At 45.2% G+C, this 20314-nt stretch overlaps 1 protein-coding gene across 2 annotated transcripts; it reads left to right on the forward strand.

The window, feature by feature from the left end:
• The first annotated feature begins 255 nt into the window (after positions 1-255).
• Positions 256-20092, forward strand: LOC113886714 (protein S100-A7). 2 transcript variants are annotated; one of them, XM_027533089.1, is made up of 4 exons: positions 256-364; positions 12616-12678; positions 17719-17875; positions 19872-20092. In XM_027533089.1, the coding sequence occupies exons 3-4, from the start codon at positions 17735-17737 to the stop codon at positions 20034-20036; spliced, it is 306 nt and encodes a 101-aa protein (XP_027388890.1). In that variant the 5' UTR covers positions 256-364; positions 12616-12678; positions 17719-17734; the 3' UTR covers positions 20037-20092. The 2 variants fall into 2 exon arrangements, with proteins under 2 accessions (XP_027388890.1, XP_027388880.1); XM_027533079.1 differs by lacking the exons at positions 256-364; positions 12616-12678 and adding an exon at positions 16185-16290.
• The last annotated feature ends 222 nt before the right edge of the window (positions 20093-20314 follow it).

The raw sequence follows: 20314 nt of genomic DNA on the forward strand, positions 1-20314 counted from the left end.
CCATGGACAGAGAGGAGCCTGGCATAAGCTCCTATGGACCCATACAGTCCATAGGGTCGCACAGGATTGGCCACGACTGAAGCGACTTACCACGCAACCGCGCAGGTGCTGTCGCATCCATTACCTCTGAAAAGCAGAATATTCATTTCCCATTTGACAGATAAGACAAAGACTTCTCAAAAACAAAGGAAGTACAGATTTTGCCTAGTGTCACACCGAGTTAGGACACTTCTCTTTTGGCCTCGGGGGTCATTATGTTAGTACTGGAGTCATCCCTCCATCTCCTGGTCAGCCGCGACTGCATCCCATAAACATGCGTGTTCTCTGTGACCTCCCGCTGAGAGATGGGGACATGGAAATGTAGGTAAGACCTCAGTGCCTGTTCCTGGGAGCCTGCTCCCTTGTTGAGGGGATGCCTGTAGAGAGGCAAATCCCAGTGCCATGAGGGTGTGCCACAGACAGGTAAGACTGCCCTGTGTCTGAAGCAGAAGGGGGAACTCTATTATCTTGAGGTAGTTAGGAAAGTCTTCACAGAAGAGGTGACTTTTGAGCAGACTCTGAAGGAGTGTGAAGACTTTTCTAGGGAGAGGGGAGGTGCGGGGGAAGCCAGGCAGAAGCTGTGGCAGAGACAAAGTCATGGACAAGATGGGTAAATGTCAGGACTGAGTACAGATTTTGTGCGTGCTAAAATTTTAGGAGGATCCTCCATTCAGAAAAAGAATACATAAATTTTTATTTAGAAAGAGGAAGAGGCTATCGCAAGTCATGAATTTCAAAAAGTTGGTAAGTACCACATACATTACACAAGTCATAAAAATGGCAATATTTTGATTAACTGGATGACTCAACTGTCTACTTAACTATTTTTTCTATGTTTTCCTGGCTCTGTGATCTTTGATTGCTTCATATGACAATCATTTTGCAAAATCATGAGACTAGAAAGACAATTTAATCTTTCCTCTGATAGTGGTAATTAGTTTGCTATTGATACTTTAGAAAAGATTTTGTTTTGTTTTACAACTTGTTCCTGGTAATGTCTTGTAAATTCTTAGGATTATTGCTCAAAATCTTTATAAAGTTTCTTTCATATACGACCTGTAAAATTTCAGGGCATCTCAAGTTATAAAATATACAATATCAAAAAATTTTTCTATTACAAAATTTCTTTCAAGTAAGTTATTTTCAGATTCTTTTCTGTTATAAGTTATTATAAGATATTGAATATAGTTCCCTGTGCTATACAGTAGGTCCTTGTTGGTTATCTGTTTTATATATAGTAGTGTGTATATGTTAATCCCAAACTCCTAATTTACCTCTCCTCTGCCCCTTTCCCAGGTGGCTCAGACAGTAAAGAATCTGCCTGCAATGTAGGAGACCTGGGTTAGATCCCTAGGTCGAGAAGATCTGGAGAAGGAAATAACAATCCATTCCAGTATTCTTGCCTGGAGAATCCCATGGAGAGAGGAGCCTAAAAGGCTACAGTCCATGGGGTTGCAAAGTGTTGGACACTGAGTGACTAACACTCTCACTTTTTCTTTTACCCTTTTCCGCTTTGGTAGCCATAAGTTTGTTTTCTATGTCTGCGGGCCTATTTTGTGAGTAAATTCATTTGTATAATTTTTTTTTAGATTCCATATGGAAGTGATATTATATTTATCTTTCTCTGTCTTAATATGATCATCTCTAGGTTCATCCAGGTTGGTGCAAATGACATTATATAAAATGTAATCTTAAATAGTTTCTTTAAAAAATAGTTTTAAATTGAAGAAAAAAATCATCTACTAATGCATAAATGTGGAAGCTAGAAAGGTGGTACTGATGAATGTATTTGCAGAGTCGCAGTCGAGACACAGACATTGAGAACAGACTTGTGGACACAGTTGCCGGAGGTGAGGAAGGAGAGAGTGGGAGGTATGGGGAGAGTAACATGGAAACATATTACCATATGTAAAATAGATAGCCAGTGGGAATTTGCTGTACAACGCAGGGAACTCAACCCTTGGTAACAACGTAGAGGGAGGGGTGGGATGGGGAGGGAGGTGGGAGAGATGTTCAAGTGGGAGGGGACATGGGTAAACCAATGGCTTATTCATGTTGATGTTTGGTAGAAACCAACACAATATTGCAAAGCAATTATCCTTCAATTAAAAATCAATAGATTAAAAAAAAAAAGGAAATGGTAATGGGTGATCTATTTATGCTGTCAGGCTCCCATCTATGCAACACCCTGAATTGAGATAGTTTTAACAGATTCTTTCCTTACCTTAACAAATGGTTTCTGTGCAATAATAATACTTCATATAAACATAAAAAAAAAAATTTAGCTTCTCAGTTGCACTAGCCATACATCAAGTCCTTGATAGCTACATGTAGCTAGTGGCCAGTGCGTTGGACAGGGTAATCTCTGAGCGTCAGCTTTAACTGGGGCCAATTGTAACATCACAGGATCTTTTGTAAATCACCAGGGAAATAACACGACAAAAGCATATTCTCCTATCCCAGGAGGTGGATCTCAGGAGACAAACCTTACCTGTTTTTCACAGTTCCTTAGCAAGGTTCTTGCTGGTAATATTCAAGTCTCAGTTATAGGTGCTGCATATTGATACTTAACTTTAGGGGAGCTAATTCCTTTCAGAGTGGCCTATGGACTAGCAATATGAGATCCAAGGGTCTAGAGCCTGCTGAAGTCTCGCTCACTGCTGCTCTGGGCCCTGATGGCCACACAGCTCTCTGGGCTTCCCCTATCAGAGTCCGTGGGGCTGTGCTGACAACATTTATGGCCATCTGTCTTCTGTGTTGTGGGCTCCTGCCTGGTGGATCCTGATGTGACATACCAAGGACTTCATAAAACAGCAGAAGGATTAAGAGTCCGGCTTTGGAGTCAGGCTGACCTGGGTTTGTTGGCTTTATACTACCTGCTAGATGACTTGCTCACATTATGGAACCACTTTATTTTTTTTATTTTTTATGGAACCACTTTACATCTCAGTTTATTTATCTGTGTAATGGAGATGCTAATATTCATCTAATAGAATTCTCTTGCAGATTAAATAAACTGACTTGTAGGGGAATTCCCTGGCAGTCCGGCGGTTAAGACTTCACATGTCCACTGCATGGGTCCTGGCGTCAGTCCCTGGTTGGGGAACTAAGTCCCTGAAAGACACATGGCGTGGCCAAATAAACAAAAAACTGGTGTGTAAAGCACATATTGTACTTGCTTGGCACAGTGTTCAGTAAACAATAGTTCTCAATATCTATAGCCATTTTTTCCTGAATGACTGGAAGGGGAAACCAGGAGAGGCCATGTTTCTTTCCTCAGACACAATGAGCTATATTTCTTGGGGTTCAGCAAACTCCTCATCACTTCTCCAATTTAATCTATGATTCTATAACCCTGCTTCAACCTCTGGGGCTTGGATGGCTCAGAGGCACAGGTAGCCCCAGGGTTCTGGTGAACCCCAAGGCTCTGTTGAAAATTTCTGGGCATATCCAAAAGCTGGTGGAATACTGGCACTGGGTCAGCTGTGAGCCCCAGAGAAGCACCTGTTCCTTACCAATTTGTCTTTCTCTTCAGTGACTGCTATAGACAGAATGTTTATGTCCCCCTAAAATTCCTATGTTGAGATCCTAACTCCCAGTTGATGGTGTTGGAGGAGGGGGGCTTTGATAGGTGATTAGATTATGAGGGTGGAACTCTCATGAGTGGGATTAGTGCCCTATTAAAGAGACCCAAGAAAGCTCCCTAAGTTTTGCATGTGAAGACACAGTGAGAAGATGATGTAACATGTACTAAGTGTGTGCATATTAAGTCGCTTCAGTCGTGTCTGATTCTTTGTGACTCTAAGGACCGTAGCCTGCCAGGCTCCCCTGTCCATGGGTTTCTCCAGGCAAGAATATTAAAGTGGGTTGCCGTGTCTTCCTCCAGGGGATCTTTCCAACTCAGAGACTGAATCTCCATCTCTTATGTCTCCTGAATTGGCAGGCGGGCTCTTTACCACTGGTGCCACCTTGGGAAGCCCACATGCCGTGCTGTGATGTGCTTACTTGCTCAGTTGTGTTTGACTCTTTGCAACCCCGTGGACCATAACCCGCCAGGCACCTCTGTTCATGGGGATTTTCCAGGCAAGAATACTAGAGGGGTTGCCATGCCTTCCTCCAGGGGATCCTCCCGACTCAGGGATTGAATCCACATCGTCTCCTGCTTTGGCAGGCAGGTTCTTTACCACTAGTGCCACCTGGGAAGACCATGTACTATGTACCAGACAGCAAATCTGCCAGCACCTTGACTTTGTACTGCCTAGCCTACGGAACTGGGAAATAAATGTTTGTTGTTTAAGCCACTCAGTTTTTGGCATTTTTGTTACAGCAGCCTGAACAGACTAAGACAGCAACTCCTTACAAGGTCCAATCAGCCTTTTGGATTCCTCAGGTGTAAATTCCACGTGCAATATTGAAGAGCAAGGGAACTTCCTGTGACTGGTTATCAATCATTGTCAGCTCACCAACTAGCTCTGACACCAACTGGGCTACGTGACCTGGAATGAGTCAGCACTCCCTGTGCCTCAGTGTGTTTATCTGTAAAATCAGGGTGTTGGGGCTACACCCATCCCAGGTCAGAAATTGATGCTATGAGTCTCCAGTCACGAGGAGCCACTGGGAAAATGCCTCCAATGGGAGCTGAGGACAAAGCCATATCTAGGATGACCAGAGCCCACTTTAGCCCCTTGGCCACTAACCTGCCTTTGTCTTTGATCTTCTTTAGCAATCTGGGCTGATAAATATTCCCAGAGAAGTGCCTGGGGGCCAAGTCAATCTTTCCCATATTCCCACTAGTCCTCATGCTCCATTGTCCTGGCCACCTTCTGCCTTGCTCTAAAAGAAGAGGTCAGTCCATAGGTCTGTAAGAAGAAAGTCCCATTATCCCCTGGGCACTCTCCTTGACTAATCAAAAAAAAAAAAAAAAAAAGTACATCCTCAGTAGTGTCCTGGATGTTTCCCTGGCTGAGCAACTAACACGTGGATTTCCTTCTCTTTGGGGATAATTTTTCAGTCTGCTCTCAACTGCACATACCTAGGGCCTAGGGGGAAAAGGGGGTGCTATGTAGTAGGGAGTTCTTAGTGATAAATGTACCACTGTCCTTTTCCTTTGGCGCCAAACCCAGTCCGGCCCCAAAACTAACCAGCAGCATGTGGTGTAACCATGTGCATGCATCTCTGTAACAACTTGCTTTCCAGAGTCCAGACTAGGATGACTGGCTTGTCCTGGCTTGACTAGGACTTGACCAGTTTTAGCACTAAAAGTCCGATGTCTAGGAATCCTCTCAATCCCAGGCAAACAAGGACAATTGGTCCTCCTAGTCCAGCTAACTAAGTCGCTTCAGTTGTCCGACTCTTTACGACCCCACGGACTGTAGCCCACCAGCTCCTCTGTCCATGGGATTCTCTAGGCAAGAATACTGGAGTGGGTTGCTATGTCCTCCCCCAGGGGATCTTCCCAACCCAGGGATCAAACCCAGGTCTCCTACACTGCAGGACCACTGAGCCACCGGGAAAGCCCCATTAATCAACTATATTCCAATTAAAACAAAACAGAAAAAGCTTAGGTCTTAGGAAAAGAGGGACAGAAATTTACAACTGTGGTTGATCCAATGGCCTCTTCTGATCCCTCTATTTGGTCAAGAAGTCTGGCAGGCATTTCTTCTGATTTTTTACTCTGGAAACAGTCTTCTTTTATGACTCTTTGAGAGTGTTCCTGGGATATTTATTTCTGCTTGTTCTCATGCTTGTGACCAGAGGTGGTCAGGCCACTAAATGTGTGTTTGGTTAGATGGAGGCTGCCCCAGAGTATGCTCTGTGGACAATGTGAGGTGTTATGCTGGTGTACAGGCTTTTGTGCATGTCTGTATGAATGTCTGGTGTGTGTGTGCACATGTGTGTGTCAAGAGTTCCAGGAATCTGAGAGGGCCTGTCCAGAATGAGCCGAAGTCATGTTGTTCATTACTGTTGTCCTGCTGTGGACATTAGACTCCAGCCTTGACTTTCCAAACTGAGGAAAATTTTATTGCTAACTCTGAGACTTGAGGTAGAGAGGCTAGAAAGTCTTGCTCCTTTCTTGGTCCCCACAGGATGTCCTAATAACTGGCATCCAGGGCCTGGACTCTTCCCACATGGAAACTCAACTCTCTCCTTTCCCTGTGGATCGCAAGCACTACAGCCTTTCTTCTGCATCATCTCAGAGGCCTCACAGGGCCTGAGTGGTCCCATTCCCAGAATCGGGTCCTGATCTTGTGCCCTTCCAGAGCAACATGATGCTCCAGAAAACCACTCAGATTTTATTCTCTGTGGGGTGACTTCTAGAATACAATGTGAAAGACCTTGGGTGGAGATGGGTGAGGAGAGTGGCCCTTCTGCGCCCCCTCATTCATCTGGATCAAAACTGAAAATACACTTAGTTCTGCTCTAATTTAGCTCTGTCCTCACGCCCTTTACATCCTCATTCCTCCAATCCTTTCCTACCCATCTTATTGTCCATCGAATTTATTCTTTCCCCACAGATCCACACCCAGTGACAAAACACATCAGTTATTTCTTTTCTTTCCAGCAGCTCTTTGAAAGCAAAGATGAGTAATACTCACGTTGACAAGTCTTGAGTGGCACGTAGCTCTACTCAGATCTGATTCCATAATCAATCACACTGATATCTTCCCCTTGTATCTCTGACACATTTAAGAAGAGTTTTATTGCTACACAAAGGCAGGGTCACAGTCAGCCAAAGTTTCAATGCAAATGCTGGAAGTTTTGCATGCATTACATTAAGATTTCTAACACTTGCACAGATGTGTTGAAACTGTATTATCAAGCATGTGAAACAGCCACTTAAAAAAATTAAAACCCAAGCTAGATGTACTGGAAGAAGACTCTTACCTCACTCTGGTTTTGAGAGCTTTGAATCCCCCATACTGCCCCGGCCAGCTTTCACTGAAGGCTCAAGGCATGGATCCTTCTTCCCTTCTTCTCCTCTGACATATCCTGTGACTGGGGCAGAGACTCCACACTGACCAGCTTAGTTGCCCCCTTTCCAGTCCCACTTCTCCAGTGCACGGGGACGAGGGAGGGCAGCAATGATCTCTGCAAGCATTTCTAACCTCTTGTGTCTGCTACCAGTTAGTTACCATGATCAAGCTTTGCAGAGGCCCTTTTGCCTCAGTCTGTGTCTTCCTATCTCTATTTCCCCAGCCAATTCCATAGTTAAAGCCTGTACAAGAACTCTTGGTCCAGTCTCCTGGCTTTTCGCCTCCCACCAATGTCACGGTCATATTTTAGAGGGCGACCTATCTGAAGAGATGCTTCTGATTCTGAGGATGTTGTTCCTCTCCTGGGCACAAATTGTACCGCTTCATAGAAGAACAATTTGTTATAGAACCTGGTCCAGTTTTCAGTACACTTGCTCCCTCCTTGGTGAGTTTCTACAAGTCAGGTTTGCACTTTCAGTAACAGATCTGTCAATAATTCTGTTAACACCTCTTACGTGTATTGAATACGTTCATCTCCATCATTTCTTGCTGTTCGTGGACCTGAGACTTGGCTGTCCTGGGTCACACAGAGATTTGCTAGTGGAGCTGGGACCAGAGGACCTAGTACTCTTGACTCTTGGGTCAATTCTTTTATTAAGATTATTTCATGCTGTGATTTATTATGTATTTATTTATTTTTGGATGGGGGCATGCCTTCTCTCTGTTGGGAGCTGTCTAGCTGTGACCATTCAAAGAGGAATGATACCTGACTGGCCTTCAGGGAGCTCCCTGTGATGCTGTGTTGGTGAGAGAAAGATGTAAACACTGACATTCAGTATTATTGGGGGGAGGAAGTTGAGAAATAGGGATGCACGTGTGGGCATTATGGCAGGAATGAGAACTCTGTTGGGTGAAGCAGGAAGGTTCACAGAGCAGTCGGAGAACTGGGGGAAGGGAACTGGGGGCAGTGTGGACAGAGGCAAGTGGTCCAGGAAGGGCTGGTGTGTCTGGGGCCCGAGGGGCTCAGTGTGATGAGGGGAGGAGGGAGGTGAGCCTGCAGCCTGACTCAGGCTCTTCCTGAGAGTCCTGTTCCCTGTGAAGAGTAGGCCCTCTTGATGAGATGGCCTTTGTCTTCTGGTTCCTTTGCTGGTCCCTGAGGATGAATTGTGAAGTGTGGAGAAGGAGACTGTGCTGCATATTACCTTTGCTGAGGGTGATTCAGGAAGTTTTACCTGAGGTTTATGTGAGGGTCAGGCTCTGGGAGCGCTTTGCAGAGGTGGGGAGGGTGTGGGTGTCATTTCCCTAACTGAAGCTCTGCCCTCAGGAATAACTGCTCCTCCTTCCCCATTGTATCTAATTGAAGTCTTTCAACCAGGCTACTGTTACACCCAGGGAAGCTGTAAGCATGCATAACCCCCACCCACGTCTGTAAATTGGCTGTACACTGGAGAGGCCCGCTTTCAGACTGAATCACAGATGTCACTCAGCACATCAGAATCTCTATCAAAAGGAACGCTACCTCTTCCCATTTCTCAACCTTGCCAAGTGTTTCTCACCCATTGCCTCCTGTGGTCCTCAGGGTTCTGTGAAGTGGTGTTTGTGTCCCCACTGATAGACGAATAGACTATGGCACAGAGATGGAAGTGCTATCCCGGCCAGGCCACATGAAGGGTGACTTGTCGGGTTGGGCTAGTACCCTGTGTTCCTTCCTGATCAGTGCAGAGACAGTGCCACTCTGGGGTAAACCAAGAGATGAGGAAGTGCCGCTGGAACCTGGGGTCCCTGCAAAACCTCTTTGAAGAAGTCAGGGAAAGCTCCACAACAGAGGTAGCTATTAACCTACATCTGAAAGAGGGATGTGTTTCCTGGGAAAGAAGGAGGTGGAAGGGAATGCCAGGTGGAGGACTTGACAGGGAGGGTTCAGGAAACCCTAAGGGGTCCAACGAGAAAGGAGGGGAGAGGCCAGTGAGGAGAGGTGGTCTTCTTAGAGACCTGTTTTTCTCTGGCTCAGAGATGGTACTCTGTTTCCAGGACACTGAGTATTTGATGAAGGAGTCTGGGTCCTGCTCCTGGAGAAGTTACACTCAAGATCAAGGCTTAAACTCAAATATTTTCAGAAGCAAGGGAGCAAAAATTTGTGACAGTCTGGTAAAAGAAAAACCAAGCTAAAGTGTAATTTAACTCCATTTTCAGTGGAAGAATCCAAAACTCAGAGAAGAGAAACAGTTCGTCCAGGGACACAACCACTGTGGAGCAGAACTGGAGGCCGTGGGTGTCCACTGGCATATTCCTTTTGGAGTGATCAAACTGAAAATTTAAAATAACTACGATTAATATGCCAAGAGCTATAGTGGAAAAGTGGGAAGTAGGTAATATGTAGGATTAGATGGATACCGTAACTGGAAAGATGAAAACTCTAAGAAAGTTATGCAAATAGTAGAAAATAGACATAGCAGAAATAAAAAACATTATAATAGCAATGAATGTCTTTGATGGGCTCATTGGTAGACTGGCTACAATTGAAAACAATCAGTGAGCTTAAAGATATGTCAATAGAAACTTTCTAAATAGAAAAGCAAAGAGAAAAAAACAAGAACAGAATATACAAGACAATTACAAAAGGTGTAATGTACATATAACAGGAATATCAGAGGAAAAGAAAGAAAGAAACAGAAGAAATATTTAAAGAAATAATTGCTGAGAATTTTCCTAAATTAACAACAGATACTAAACCACAGATCCAGAAATATCAGAGAACACCAAGCAGAACAAATGCCCAAAGAACCACATCTAGGCATGGATTATATTCAAATTTCAGAAATGCAAACACAAAGAGAAAATCTTGAAAGAAGCCAGAGGTGGAGAATACTGCCTCACCCTACATATAGAGGCACAAGAATAAGGATTTTATTGGATTTCTCTTCAGAGACCATGCAAGCAAGAATAGCGGGGTGAGTTGGACTGTGAAGAAGGCTGAGAGCTGAAGAATTGATGCTTTTGAACTGTGGTGTTGGAGAAGACTCTTGAGAGTCCCTTGGACTGCAAGGAGATTCAACTAGTCCATTCTGAAGGAGATCAGCCCTGGGATTTCTTTGGAAGGAATGATGCTAAAGCTGAAACTCCAGTACTTTGGCCACCTCATGCGAAGAGTTGACTCGTTGGAAAAGACCCTGATTCTGGGAGGGATTGGGGGCAGGAGGAGAAGGGGACAACAGAGGATGAGAGGGCTGGATGGCATCACTGACTCGATGGACATGAGTTTGAGTGAACTCTGGGAGTTGGTGATGGACAGGGAGGCCTGGCGTTCTGTGATTCACGGGGTCGCAAAGAGTCGGACACGACTGAGCGACTGATCTGATCTGATCTGGTCTAAAGTGTAAAGACAAAACCCACCAAACTAGAATTCTGTATTCAGTGAAATTATTCTTCAAAAGTGAAAAAGAAATAAAGACAAAAACTGAGGGAATTTGTTGCTAGTTAGACCTGTCTTGGAAGAAATGTCCCAAGAAGTTCTTCAGGAAGAAGGAAAATGATGTAGGTCAGAAACTTAGACCTACATAAAGAATAAGAATGTTAGAGAAGGAATAAATGAAGATAAAATAAAATCTTTTTTCTTGAAAATTTTTTCATTTGTTATGAATTTACTTTTTTTTATCAAGGTGTAATTGACACACAACATGTTTTTCTTATTCTGAATTGATCTAACTGATTACAGTTTGTTCAAAATAATTATTGTGGTAATGTATTAGGTGATTACCTATAAGAGAAATAAATAATAGCAATGTAATAGGCAGAAGAGGAAATTGGGAGTACTCTGTTATAAGGTACCTGCAAGACCTGTTAAGTAATACAGTATTATCTGAATGTGGACTTAGATTACTTGCAAATGTATATTACAAATTCTAGGGCAACCACCGAAGACACTAACAAAACAGTATAATTGATATGTTAAGAGGGAAAACAGAACCATGTAAAATGCTCAGTTAAAACCAGAAAAGACAGAAAAAAGAGTGAAAGGTGAAAAAACTCACAAAAAGAGCTATGAGTAGAAAACAGCTATGAATATGGTTGATATTAACCTGACTATATTAATAGTCACTTTTAGTGTGAATGGTCTAAATATACCAATTAAAAGAGATTGTCAGAGTGAGTTAAAAAATAGGGCTCATCTGTAGGCTTTCTGCAAAAACTTGCTTTTATTTCATTTAAAAAACATCTTTTTTAGTTTTATTGTGGTATAATTGACAAAACTGTGTCTATTTAAGATATACAATATGATGGTTTTATATAAATATACATTGTTAAATGATCACCTCAGTTAAGCTGATCAACATTCATTACCCCAAATAGTTATCATTTTTCCCCCCTTTCCTTCTCCTACTCGCTACCCATGCAACCACCTGTTTAAAGAAATCATCTTTTAAACATTAAACACAAATAGATAACAAGTAAAGAGATGGGGAAAAGTATACCACACTAACACACACACAAAATTAGAGATTTTAATTAATTAACTAATGAATTATTAATTTCAGACAGATAAAACAAGACTTCAGAGCAAGAAAAGTGATCAGAGACAATGAGGGGCATTATGTAATGGAAAGGGGTCCGTTCTTCAGGATGACAACAACGCTCAACTGTGTATGCTCTTGGTTATAGTGCATCAAAATGCGGGAGGCAAAACCTGATTGAACTGCACGGAGAAATAGATGAATTCACGATTAAAGTTTGGAGAAGGAAATGGCAACTCACTCCAGTATTTTTGCCTGGAGAATCCCATGGACAGAGGAGCCTGGTGGGCTGTGGTCCATGGGGTTGCAAAGAGTGGGACATGACTGAGCGACGAACACTATTTAAGTTGGAGACTTCAACACCTCTCTGTCAGAAACGGACAGATACAATGGGCGGAAAATCAATAAGGACAGAGTTGAATTGGATAGATCATCAATCAATTGGATCTAACTGACTTTTCCAGGCTCCTTTAGCCAACAACAGCAGAAAACACATTCCTCTTAAGCTCATTCAGTGCATTCATCAAGATAGACTAAATTCTGGGTCATAAAACACGTCTTAACCAATTTTAAAAGAGTAGAAATCAAACATGGGTATGCTTTCAGACCACACTGGAAATAAAGTAGAAATCAATAATAGAAAGATGGCTGGAAAATCCCAACATTTTCACAGATCAAGTAACACACTTCTAAATAATATGTGGGTCAAAGAAGCTATATCAAGAGAATATAAAAAATATTTTGAACTAAATGAAAATGAAAAGACAATTTATAAAAGCTTTTCATTTTGGAATGAAGCAAAAGCAGTGCTTAGAGGGTAATTTTTATGTTTGAATATGTATATCAGAGAAGGAGCATCTAAAATTAATAATCTAAGTTTGCATTTTAGGAAATTCAATCATTAGCGTAGTACTTGGTACAGATTGTTCATAAATGGGAGCTCTTGTACTATTGGCTATTATTTCTGCAAATGTCTGGATGAGTGCATAAAAACAATCTTCCTTTCCAGACACCCAAAGCCACAGTTTCTGGAGTTCAGCAAACCCTTTATCTCTGTTCTAACCCACTGTCTCCCATCCCTTTTACTCTAGCCCCATGGAGCTTGTGATGGAGCAAAAGTTCAGGATGAGTTAGCCTGGGTGCAGTGTGCACAGGTAGGTCCTGGGGTTCTGATGGGAAATTCTGGGCAGAGCCGCTATGCTCTGGGAGCTTGGTGGGTAGAACACAGCCAGGGTTCCTTGCTGGAGGCACCAGCCCAGCTCTGAGCCTCACAGAAGATCCTGTTCTTTTTCTCAGATCCATACTTTCCATGGGTCTTCCTCCTCCTCTGTGGCTCTGTAGCAGGCTAGTGATTTGAGTTTGCACCTTGGCTTCCAATGCTCAGTGCTCCAGCCTACTAGGCTGCCCATTGACACAGGGGAACAATAATCTAAGCTTCTACTTTAGGAAACTAAACCACTAGCTCAGTGCTTGATCGCAAATAGTGGTTCTTTTATTAGAAGCTAGTATTCCTCAATGCCTGGATGGGTGAACAGAACAATCTTCCTTTCTGGAGACCCAAAACCTTACAGATGACTCAAGCTAGATTTGACTTGGATGAGCAGCCCTTGGGCTTAACCAAAAGGCATTTTTGGTTAAGGCACTGGAAGATTCCCTATAGCCTTTCTGGTGGTGGTGAGTGATACTGGAGATGCCAGGGTGCTGAGAATGGTTGAAAACATTGCTGTCTTTGACAGTAAACAGGACTGATCCAAAGTTGGTTCCCAGGACCTGGGCTCTGTGTCCTGAGACTCATCTCTTCTTTAAAAAATATTTGTTTATTTGACTGCACCGGGATACAGATGTGGGGTCTAGTTCTCTGACCAGAGATTGAACCCAGGCCCCCTGCGTTGGGAGCCTGGAGTCTTAGCCACTGGACCACCAGGGAAGTCCCCCTTTCTCATTCCTTAAGCACAGCACAGATACAACTAGGGCCCACCCTGGGCCCCCGGCATACAAGTCATCAGACAGGGAGGCTGCTACACCAGGGGAACGTGAGGTCACAGGTCAAAATCTCTGATCACCTGAGCAGGATACCACTCTGAAAGGAAGATAAGAAAGTGAACAGTATGTAGTATCTGAAGCAGAATTTTTGACAATCATGGTCAGATCAGATCAGATCAGATCAGTCGCTCAGTCATGTCCGACTCTTTGTGACCCCATGAATCACAGCACGCCAGGCCTCCCTGTCCATCACCAACTCCCGGAGTTCACCCAGACTCACGTCCATCGAGTCAGTGATGCCATCCAGCCCTCTCATCCTCTGTCGTCCCCTTCTCCTCCTGCCCCCAATCCTTCCCAGCATCAGAGTCTTTTCCAATGAGTCAACTCTTCGCATGAGGTGGCCAAAGTACTGGAGTTTCAGCTTTAGCATCATTCCTTCCAAAGAAATCCCAGGGCTGATCTCCTTCAGAATGGACTGGTTGGATGTCCTTGCAGTCCAAGGGACTCTCAAGAGTCTTCTCCAACACCACAGTTTAAAAGCATCAATTCTTCGGCACTCAGTCACCTTCTTGCAAAGGAATACTGCACAACAGTGAAAAACCACAGCACACGACCTAACATGATAAAACTTAAAAATTTACTATTGATCTAAAGAAGGCGGACAGAACACAGAAAAATATTTCCATTCATGTAAAATTCAGAAATTAGGCAAATTACAGTGTACACTGATAAATGCTTAAATGGTAAACTCTAAAGAAAATAGAGAGCTTCAATCATGTAAGTCTGGCTGGTGGTTTTCATGAGAAGAGAGAAGAGGGGGTGGTGGCTGGAAGACATGTTTTATTTTTTGATCTAAGGAAGGTTATAGGTGGTAGAAATAAGTTACTGGGCTGTACATACATTTTTGCTGTATATTTCTGTAAGTTTGAGCTATATAAAAAAACATCCACAGCACATGGACCAAAATAACTACTCACATTTACAAGAATGTATTCATATAAGCAGAAGAAATTGATGCTTTTTGTGAAGAATGGAACGGGAACAGAGATTCAGATCAGATCAGATCAGATCAGTCGCTCAGTCGTGTCCGACTCTTTTCGACCCCATGAATCGCAGCACGCCAGGCCTCCCTGTCCATTAGAGGAAAATAAACAAGAGCAGGACCTTGCAAGAGATCGGAGGTATTTGTGTTCCAGGAGCTTAAGATTATAAATAGCTCAGCCTCTGAAACTGAAGCTGAGAATGGAACAAAAGGAGAATTAACTCTAAATACTAAAAAACTAATTTTAAGTATTTTGGAAGGGTTCAAAATGTAAAAGCTACAGTTGGACTTTAAGAGGGAATTAAGTCTCAGTTCCCCTGCCCAAAGTGTCTTGTGTATTCTTCTTGGGAGGTTTCTCAACGGGGATGAGAATGGGTTAAATGAATAAATTAGGGAGGAGTGGTCCTGAGAAAGTGAGTGTAGTGTGAATAGGGATGCCTGTGTGCTGGGAGGCCCTGACTGGGGCTCAGCAGTGGGAAGGAGCCCAGGGACGCCAATGCCTGAACCAGCTCCCTCACTCCATGGGAGGAAGTCCCAAGGGGAGCAAGAGCTCCTAGTGAGTCAGCAGGGCAGGTCCCCAGAAGCCCCCAGACCTCAGCTTGACTCCAGGTTCCTGTTTTGTGCTCTGGAACCAGCCTTTCTGCAGCAGCTGGGGACACAGCAGAGCCCAGGGCCTGGCTGCCAACTTCCGAGAGACTGTTTAGCATGGAGGAAGGAGGAAGGTTATGGAAGACTTGGGGGAAGCCAGCCTCAGGGTCCAAGAGGAGACTTTGCCCAAGTCTCTGCCTCCAGGCTCATCCCATGGTCATCACCACCACTGGACATAGACGGTGGGGCCCGGGTGGCCCAGGCAACCCAGGGGCTGAGAAGGGAACTCAAGAGTGAGGAGGTGAAGTCAGGACTCAGGGTTCTGACCCTGAGTGTCCCCTCAGCAGCAGGAGAAAGGCCAGGCCCACTGCCTTCCCTGTGTCCCCTCATCTGTCACTGCGGGTCACGACACCTGTCTCCCTCCCAGGATCCACTGAGGATCTGGTGTGAAGATGGCAGTGAGGTGACCTACTTCACTCCCCTGGACTGTGAGTCCCAGAAGGAAGGTTCTGAGATTTAGTTGAAGGATTAATAGAAGGTTTTGAAATAGGCTTTTCTGGGATCATATCCGGAATCTACTGTCTACTAGCTGTATCTTAAAATCTTTATAAACCTGATTTTCCACTCGGACCTGGAGACAACAGATCTAGGTCATAGCTGGTGAGGACGAAGCAGGCAGCAATGGCAGCAGTATCTTGATGCCTGGCACAGCCTTTGCTCTTAGTAAGTGGTGGTTATTACACTCAGAACAAGTTTGTAGAAGGACTGAGTGAGTGAAAATGGAGAACTTGCTGCCTTCAGAGTCCAAAATTCCACCTTTCTTAGGTCCAGAAATCCAGTTTTCTCTACTCTAATCCCTGTCGTGTTGCCACACACTCCACTGGCCCCAGATCAAGCAGGGGACAGAGAAGCCTCTAGGGAAAGATCCTGGGAGGTGCAGTGTGTCCTGGGGTTCTGATGGGAAAGGCTGGGCACACCCTCCTGGGTGTGGCCCACCCACCTGAGTGGGGCAATGCTCCAAGAAGCAGAGAGCGAACAGAGCCGCAGGGCTCCCAGCCCCGGGAAGCTCCCGGCTAAGCCTTATAAAGGGACCGGTCTCTGTCCAGTGAGCATCTCACTCGTCCATCTCCTTGGTGACATCTCTTCTGATCAGGTAAGTCTGCTCCGGCCTATCTACCTTTTCTAGGAGGAGCCGGGAAGCAGCTCTGGGAGGGGATGCAGGAGCCTGTGGTCCAGTCCTGACTCTGCCGCCAACATGCTGAGGTTCCATCTGTGTGGCAAGATGGCCAGTACTCCCTGCTCCTCCACTGGCTCCTCAGTGATGCTCTTGTGGACACGTGCCCAGTGGGAGCTGAGGACCCTCCCCCTCTTCTTGCTTTCTCTGGACTCACCTGATTATCAGGTCAAAAAACCCACCGACCTCACCCTTGAGGAGAGTGGGAGCCCCAGCCAAAGCCTTAACCCCAGGCTTGGGACCCTCACTCACCATTACTCTGGTGAGACGTCCTGCCCTGACCTGGGTAAAAGACTGATCAACCAGAGCTCCCCACCTCCTCCCAGCAGGAAAATGCTCAGGGACCATCTGCACGCAGGGCTCGGCTCTGGTCTTGGCCACGTTGACAGAAGCCTTGGGTGGGTCCTCTTACTGACAGAACAGTGGGCTCTTTCTCCTACATCAGAAGGCAGTGGGGTTTGTCTTAGATGCTGACACGCGTGACTCAGGGTCATGTCCTGGCTGCATAGGAAAATCTGGCATGGGAGGGCTGCTCTGTCCAGTTTCTCTGACTGGGGTCCAGGACAGCCCAGACCTCTGACTGCTGGGGGAAGAACCTGCTTAGGGAAGTCAGATGTTCTCTTTATTTTAATGAGGTCAAGCCTTGGAGATGCACATAGTGCCCAGTAACAGAAAATCGGAAGGACCCCCATCTCCCACATTCCACTCAACAGCCTGGAGCTGGGGCAGCTATTTCTGTTCACTCCCAACCCCAGGCTGATTCTGATCCCCAGTCCCTCTTTCTCTCTCAGGGGTGGTCCAGGAAGGCCCCCACCAGGGCTCAGGACAGGACTGCATTTCTGTCCACTTATTGTAGAGCTTGCTTTATGGTCCAGGTGGGTTTCTAGGGAGTCTTCCTGAAGCAGCCCAGGAGGCTCAGACCAGATCAGAGGTGACACTGTGCTGCCCCTGTGACTCTGACCCTGATGCTGAACCTGGAGGAGATGGATTTGCTGCTGTTTGGGGTGTGGGGTCATTCAAAAGCTCTGGTTGCTGGGTCCCACCTCAGGCTCAGTCCTCTTACTGGGGCTGACCCCCCCGTCTCTGCTTCCACATGCTGTGGTCCTCCCCACAGTGGAGTCTGCCGATCTCCTTCACCTACTCACACCCTGAGCTGTGGGGACCCAGCCCCAAGCTTGGTCGGGCCCTCCTGCTGCTCAGCTACTCCTTCCACCATGCAGAGAAGCAGTTTCTTGTGCTCCAAATGAGCCACGCTTTTGCTGGCTGCTCAGTCCCCATCCAGGTGTCCTAACTTGGGGACCCTCCCCTGGGGGAAGGACACAAAAGTCACTGATTCCTCTCTGGCAGCTCTTTGGAAGCCAAGATGAGCGGCTCTCAGCTTGAGCAGGCCATTACAGACTTGATCAACCTGTTTCACAAATACTCGGGATCCGATGACACCATCGAGAAGGAGGACCTGCTGCGGCTGATGAAGGAGAACTTCCCCAACTTCCTCGGTGCCTGTGTGAGTGGGGTTCAGGTCCCCCATGGTGACTGGGTCCTGGCATGACTGAGGACCCTTTCCTGGGTGACTTTGGACAAGTCCCTCTCATTCTCTGATCCTCACTTTCTCATCTGCAAAAGGGCATCATAGAACTTCCTATCCTGACCTATATCAGGGCGTAAAGAGATGATGTATGTGGCAAAGTAGGAAAATGTGTGCATATAAGTAGTTGATGATAAGTTATCAAAAAGCGCTACAGCTGGAGGGCAGTGACGGGTCCCCTCTCGCCTGTCCCAGCTTCTGTATGAGACTCAAACTCTTCTGCTCAGATCTTGAGAGGCTCTAGAGGCTCCCCTCAGGGTTCTTGAGATCAGAGGGAAGGTGACAGAAATTCCATCATTGGCAGAATTTTTTTAATAGGAACAAAATTTTATTTATTTATCTAGAAATATATTTGGTTTACAATGTTGTGTTAGTTCAAGCGTACAACATAGTGATTTGATATTTTTATAGATTATACTCCATCAAAGTTGTTGGAACACATTGGTAATATTTTCTATGCTGTACTTTGCATCTTTTTATCTCTCTCTTTTTATACCTAGTAGTTTGTACCTGTTAATCCCCTTCCCCTATCTTGCCCCTCCACCTATCCCTCTCACCTCTGGAACAACTAGGTTGCTTTCTGTATAAATGCACTCCTGACAGAATTTAACCCCTCCTTTTACAACGAATTTGCTGACCTGCTTTAACCTGACAATTAGAATATTCTGAATGAATTACAACAAAAAAAAAAAAAAAATGAGGTTGCTGCTGCTGCTGCTAAGTCGCTTCAGTTGTGTCCAACTCTGTGCGATCCCATAGATGGCAGCCCACCAGGCTCCCCCGTCCCTGGGATTCTCCAGCCAAGAACACTGGAGTGGGTTGCCATTTCCTTCTCCAAAAAAAAGAGGTTACTAGGTAACAAAGAGGTTAGGTAAGTAAGAAAAGGAAACTCAAAGCATGTAGGATCCTGGAGGCCAAAAAGAGAAAATAGGAGAGGAGGGTTAGGTTGACGATGACAAGGATGGAGTTTATTTATTATTTATTGATTTAATTGAAGTATAGTCAATAATAGAGTTATAATATATAGTTATAATATAGTGTTAGTTTCAGGTATGCAACACAGTGATTCGGTTATATTTACATATGAGTAGTTACTCTTGCCTGGAAAATCCCATGAATGGAGGAGCCTGGTAGGCTGTAGTCCATGGGGTCGCTAAGAGTCGGACACAACTGAGTGACTTCCCTTTCACTTTTCACTTTTCTGCATTGGAGAAGGAAATGGCAACCCACTCCAGTGTTCTTGCCTGGAGAATCCCAGGGATGGGGGAGCCTGGTGGGCTGCCGTCTATGGGGTCGCACAGAGTTGGACACAACTGAAGCGACTTAGCAGCAGCAGCAGCAGCAGCAGGGCTAATTTGGGGCTTCCCTGGTAGCTCAACTGGTAAAGAACCCACCTGTAATACAGGAGACCCTGGTTTGATTCCTGGGTCAGGAAGTTCCTCTGGAGAAGGGATAGATAACCCACTCCAGTATTCTTGCCTGGAGAATCTCCATGGACAGATGAGCCTGGTGGGCTACAGTTCATGGAGTCGTTAACAGTCAGGCAGACTGAGCACAGCACAGCGTTTATTTGAGTCCCGGAACAGAACTTAGGTAGGTTCAGCCTTGTAGGGGGTTGAGGGGGTGTTTTGGGGCTGGAGACCACCCACCAGCACACTGATCAGGGCAACTCAGGGCAGAGTCTGCTCACCATGTGAGTCTCTCATCCAAGTTCACATTTGGGGAAGGACTGTCTGTTGAACTGCAGGGAAATGTCAATATCCCTACCTCATCCCACACCTCCCCTCCTCAATGCCACACCAGACACCTTTGGGCTGTGCTGGGTCCTCATTTTTCTATCTCTGCCTCTTCCTCTTCTCCCAGCTCATCGCTCTTGTGGGGATGAATTTGCCTTGTTTTGTGTTTTTTCCCACAGGAGAAAAGGGGCAGAGATTACTTGTCCAATATCTTTGAGAAACAAGACAAGAATAAAGACCGGAAGATTGACTTTTCTGAGTTCCTGTCCTTGCTGGCGGACATAGCCACAGACTATCACAACCACAGCCACGGAGCACAGCTCTGTTCTGGGGGAAATCAGTGAGCCCAGAGGCCTCCAGACAACCCAAGAAACAATAAAGTGTCTTTTCTCACCAGAAACTTGTGTTACTTCCTCCTTTTTGTTGCTGCATGTAGCTCAGAGAGAATACACAATGGTCAGTTACCTGCTTTGAAGATTCCCCAGTATATGAGCAAATTCTTCCCAGCAAATCTCCTTCCCAGTGTACAGCGGTGATGAGAGTTTTTGCAAAGAAAATTAACAAGTTTATTGTCTAAGAGGAAACATCTCCTGAGGAAATACACAGACAGGCAGATTCACAA

Source organism: Bos indicus x Bos taurus, chromosome 3, assembly GCF_003369695.1.
Source record: "Bos indicus x Bos taurus breed Angus x Brahman F1 hybrid chromosome 3, Bos_hybrid_MaternalHap_v2.0, whole genome shotgun sequence".
Taxonomy (NCBI): Eukaryota; Metazoa; Chordata; class Mammalia; order Artiodactyla; family Bovidae; genus Bos; species Bos indicus x Bos taurus.

Bases quoted from the DNA above. Each gene is read 5' to 3' on its own strand.
- LOC113886714 (XM_027533089.1), top strand. From the start codon at position 17,735: ATGAGCGGCTCTCAGCTTGAGCAGGCCATTACAGACTTGATCAACCTG. The intron at 17,876-19,871 runs GTGAGTGGGGTT...TTTTTCCCACAG, and splicing joins CCAACTTCCTCGGTGCCTGT to GAGAAAAGGGGCAGAGATTA.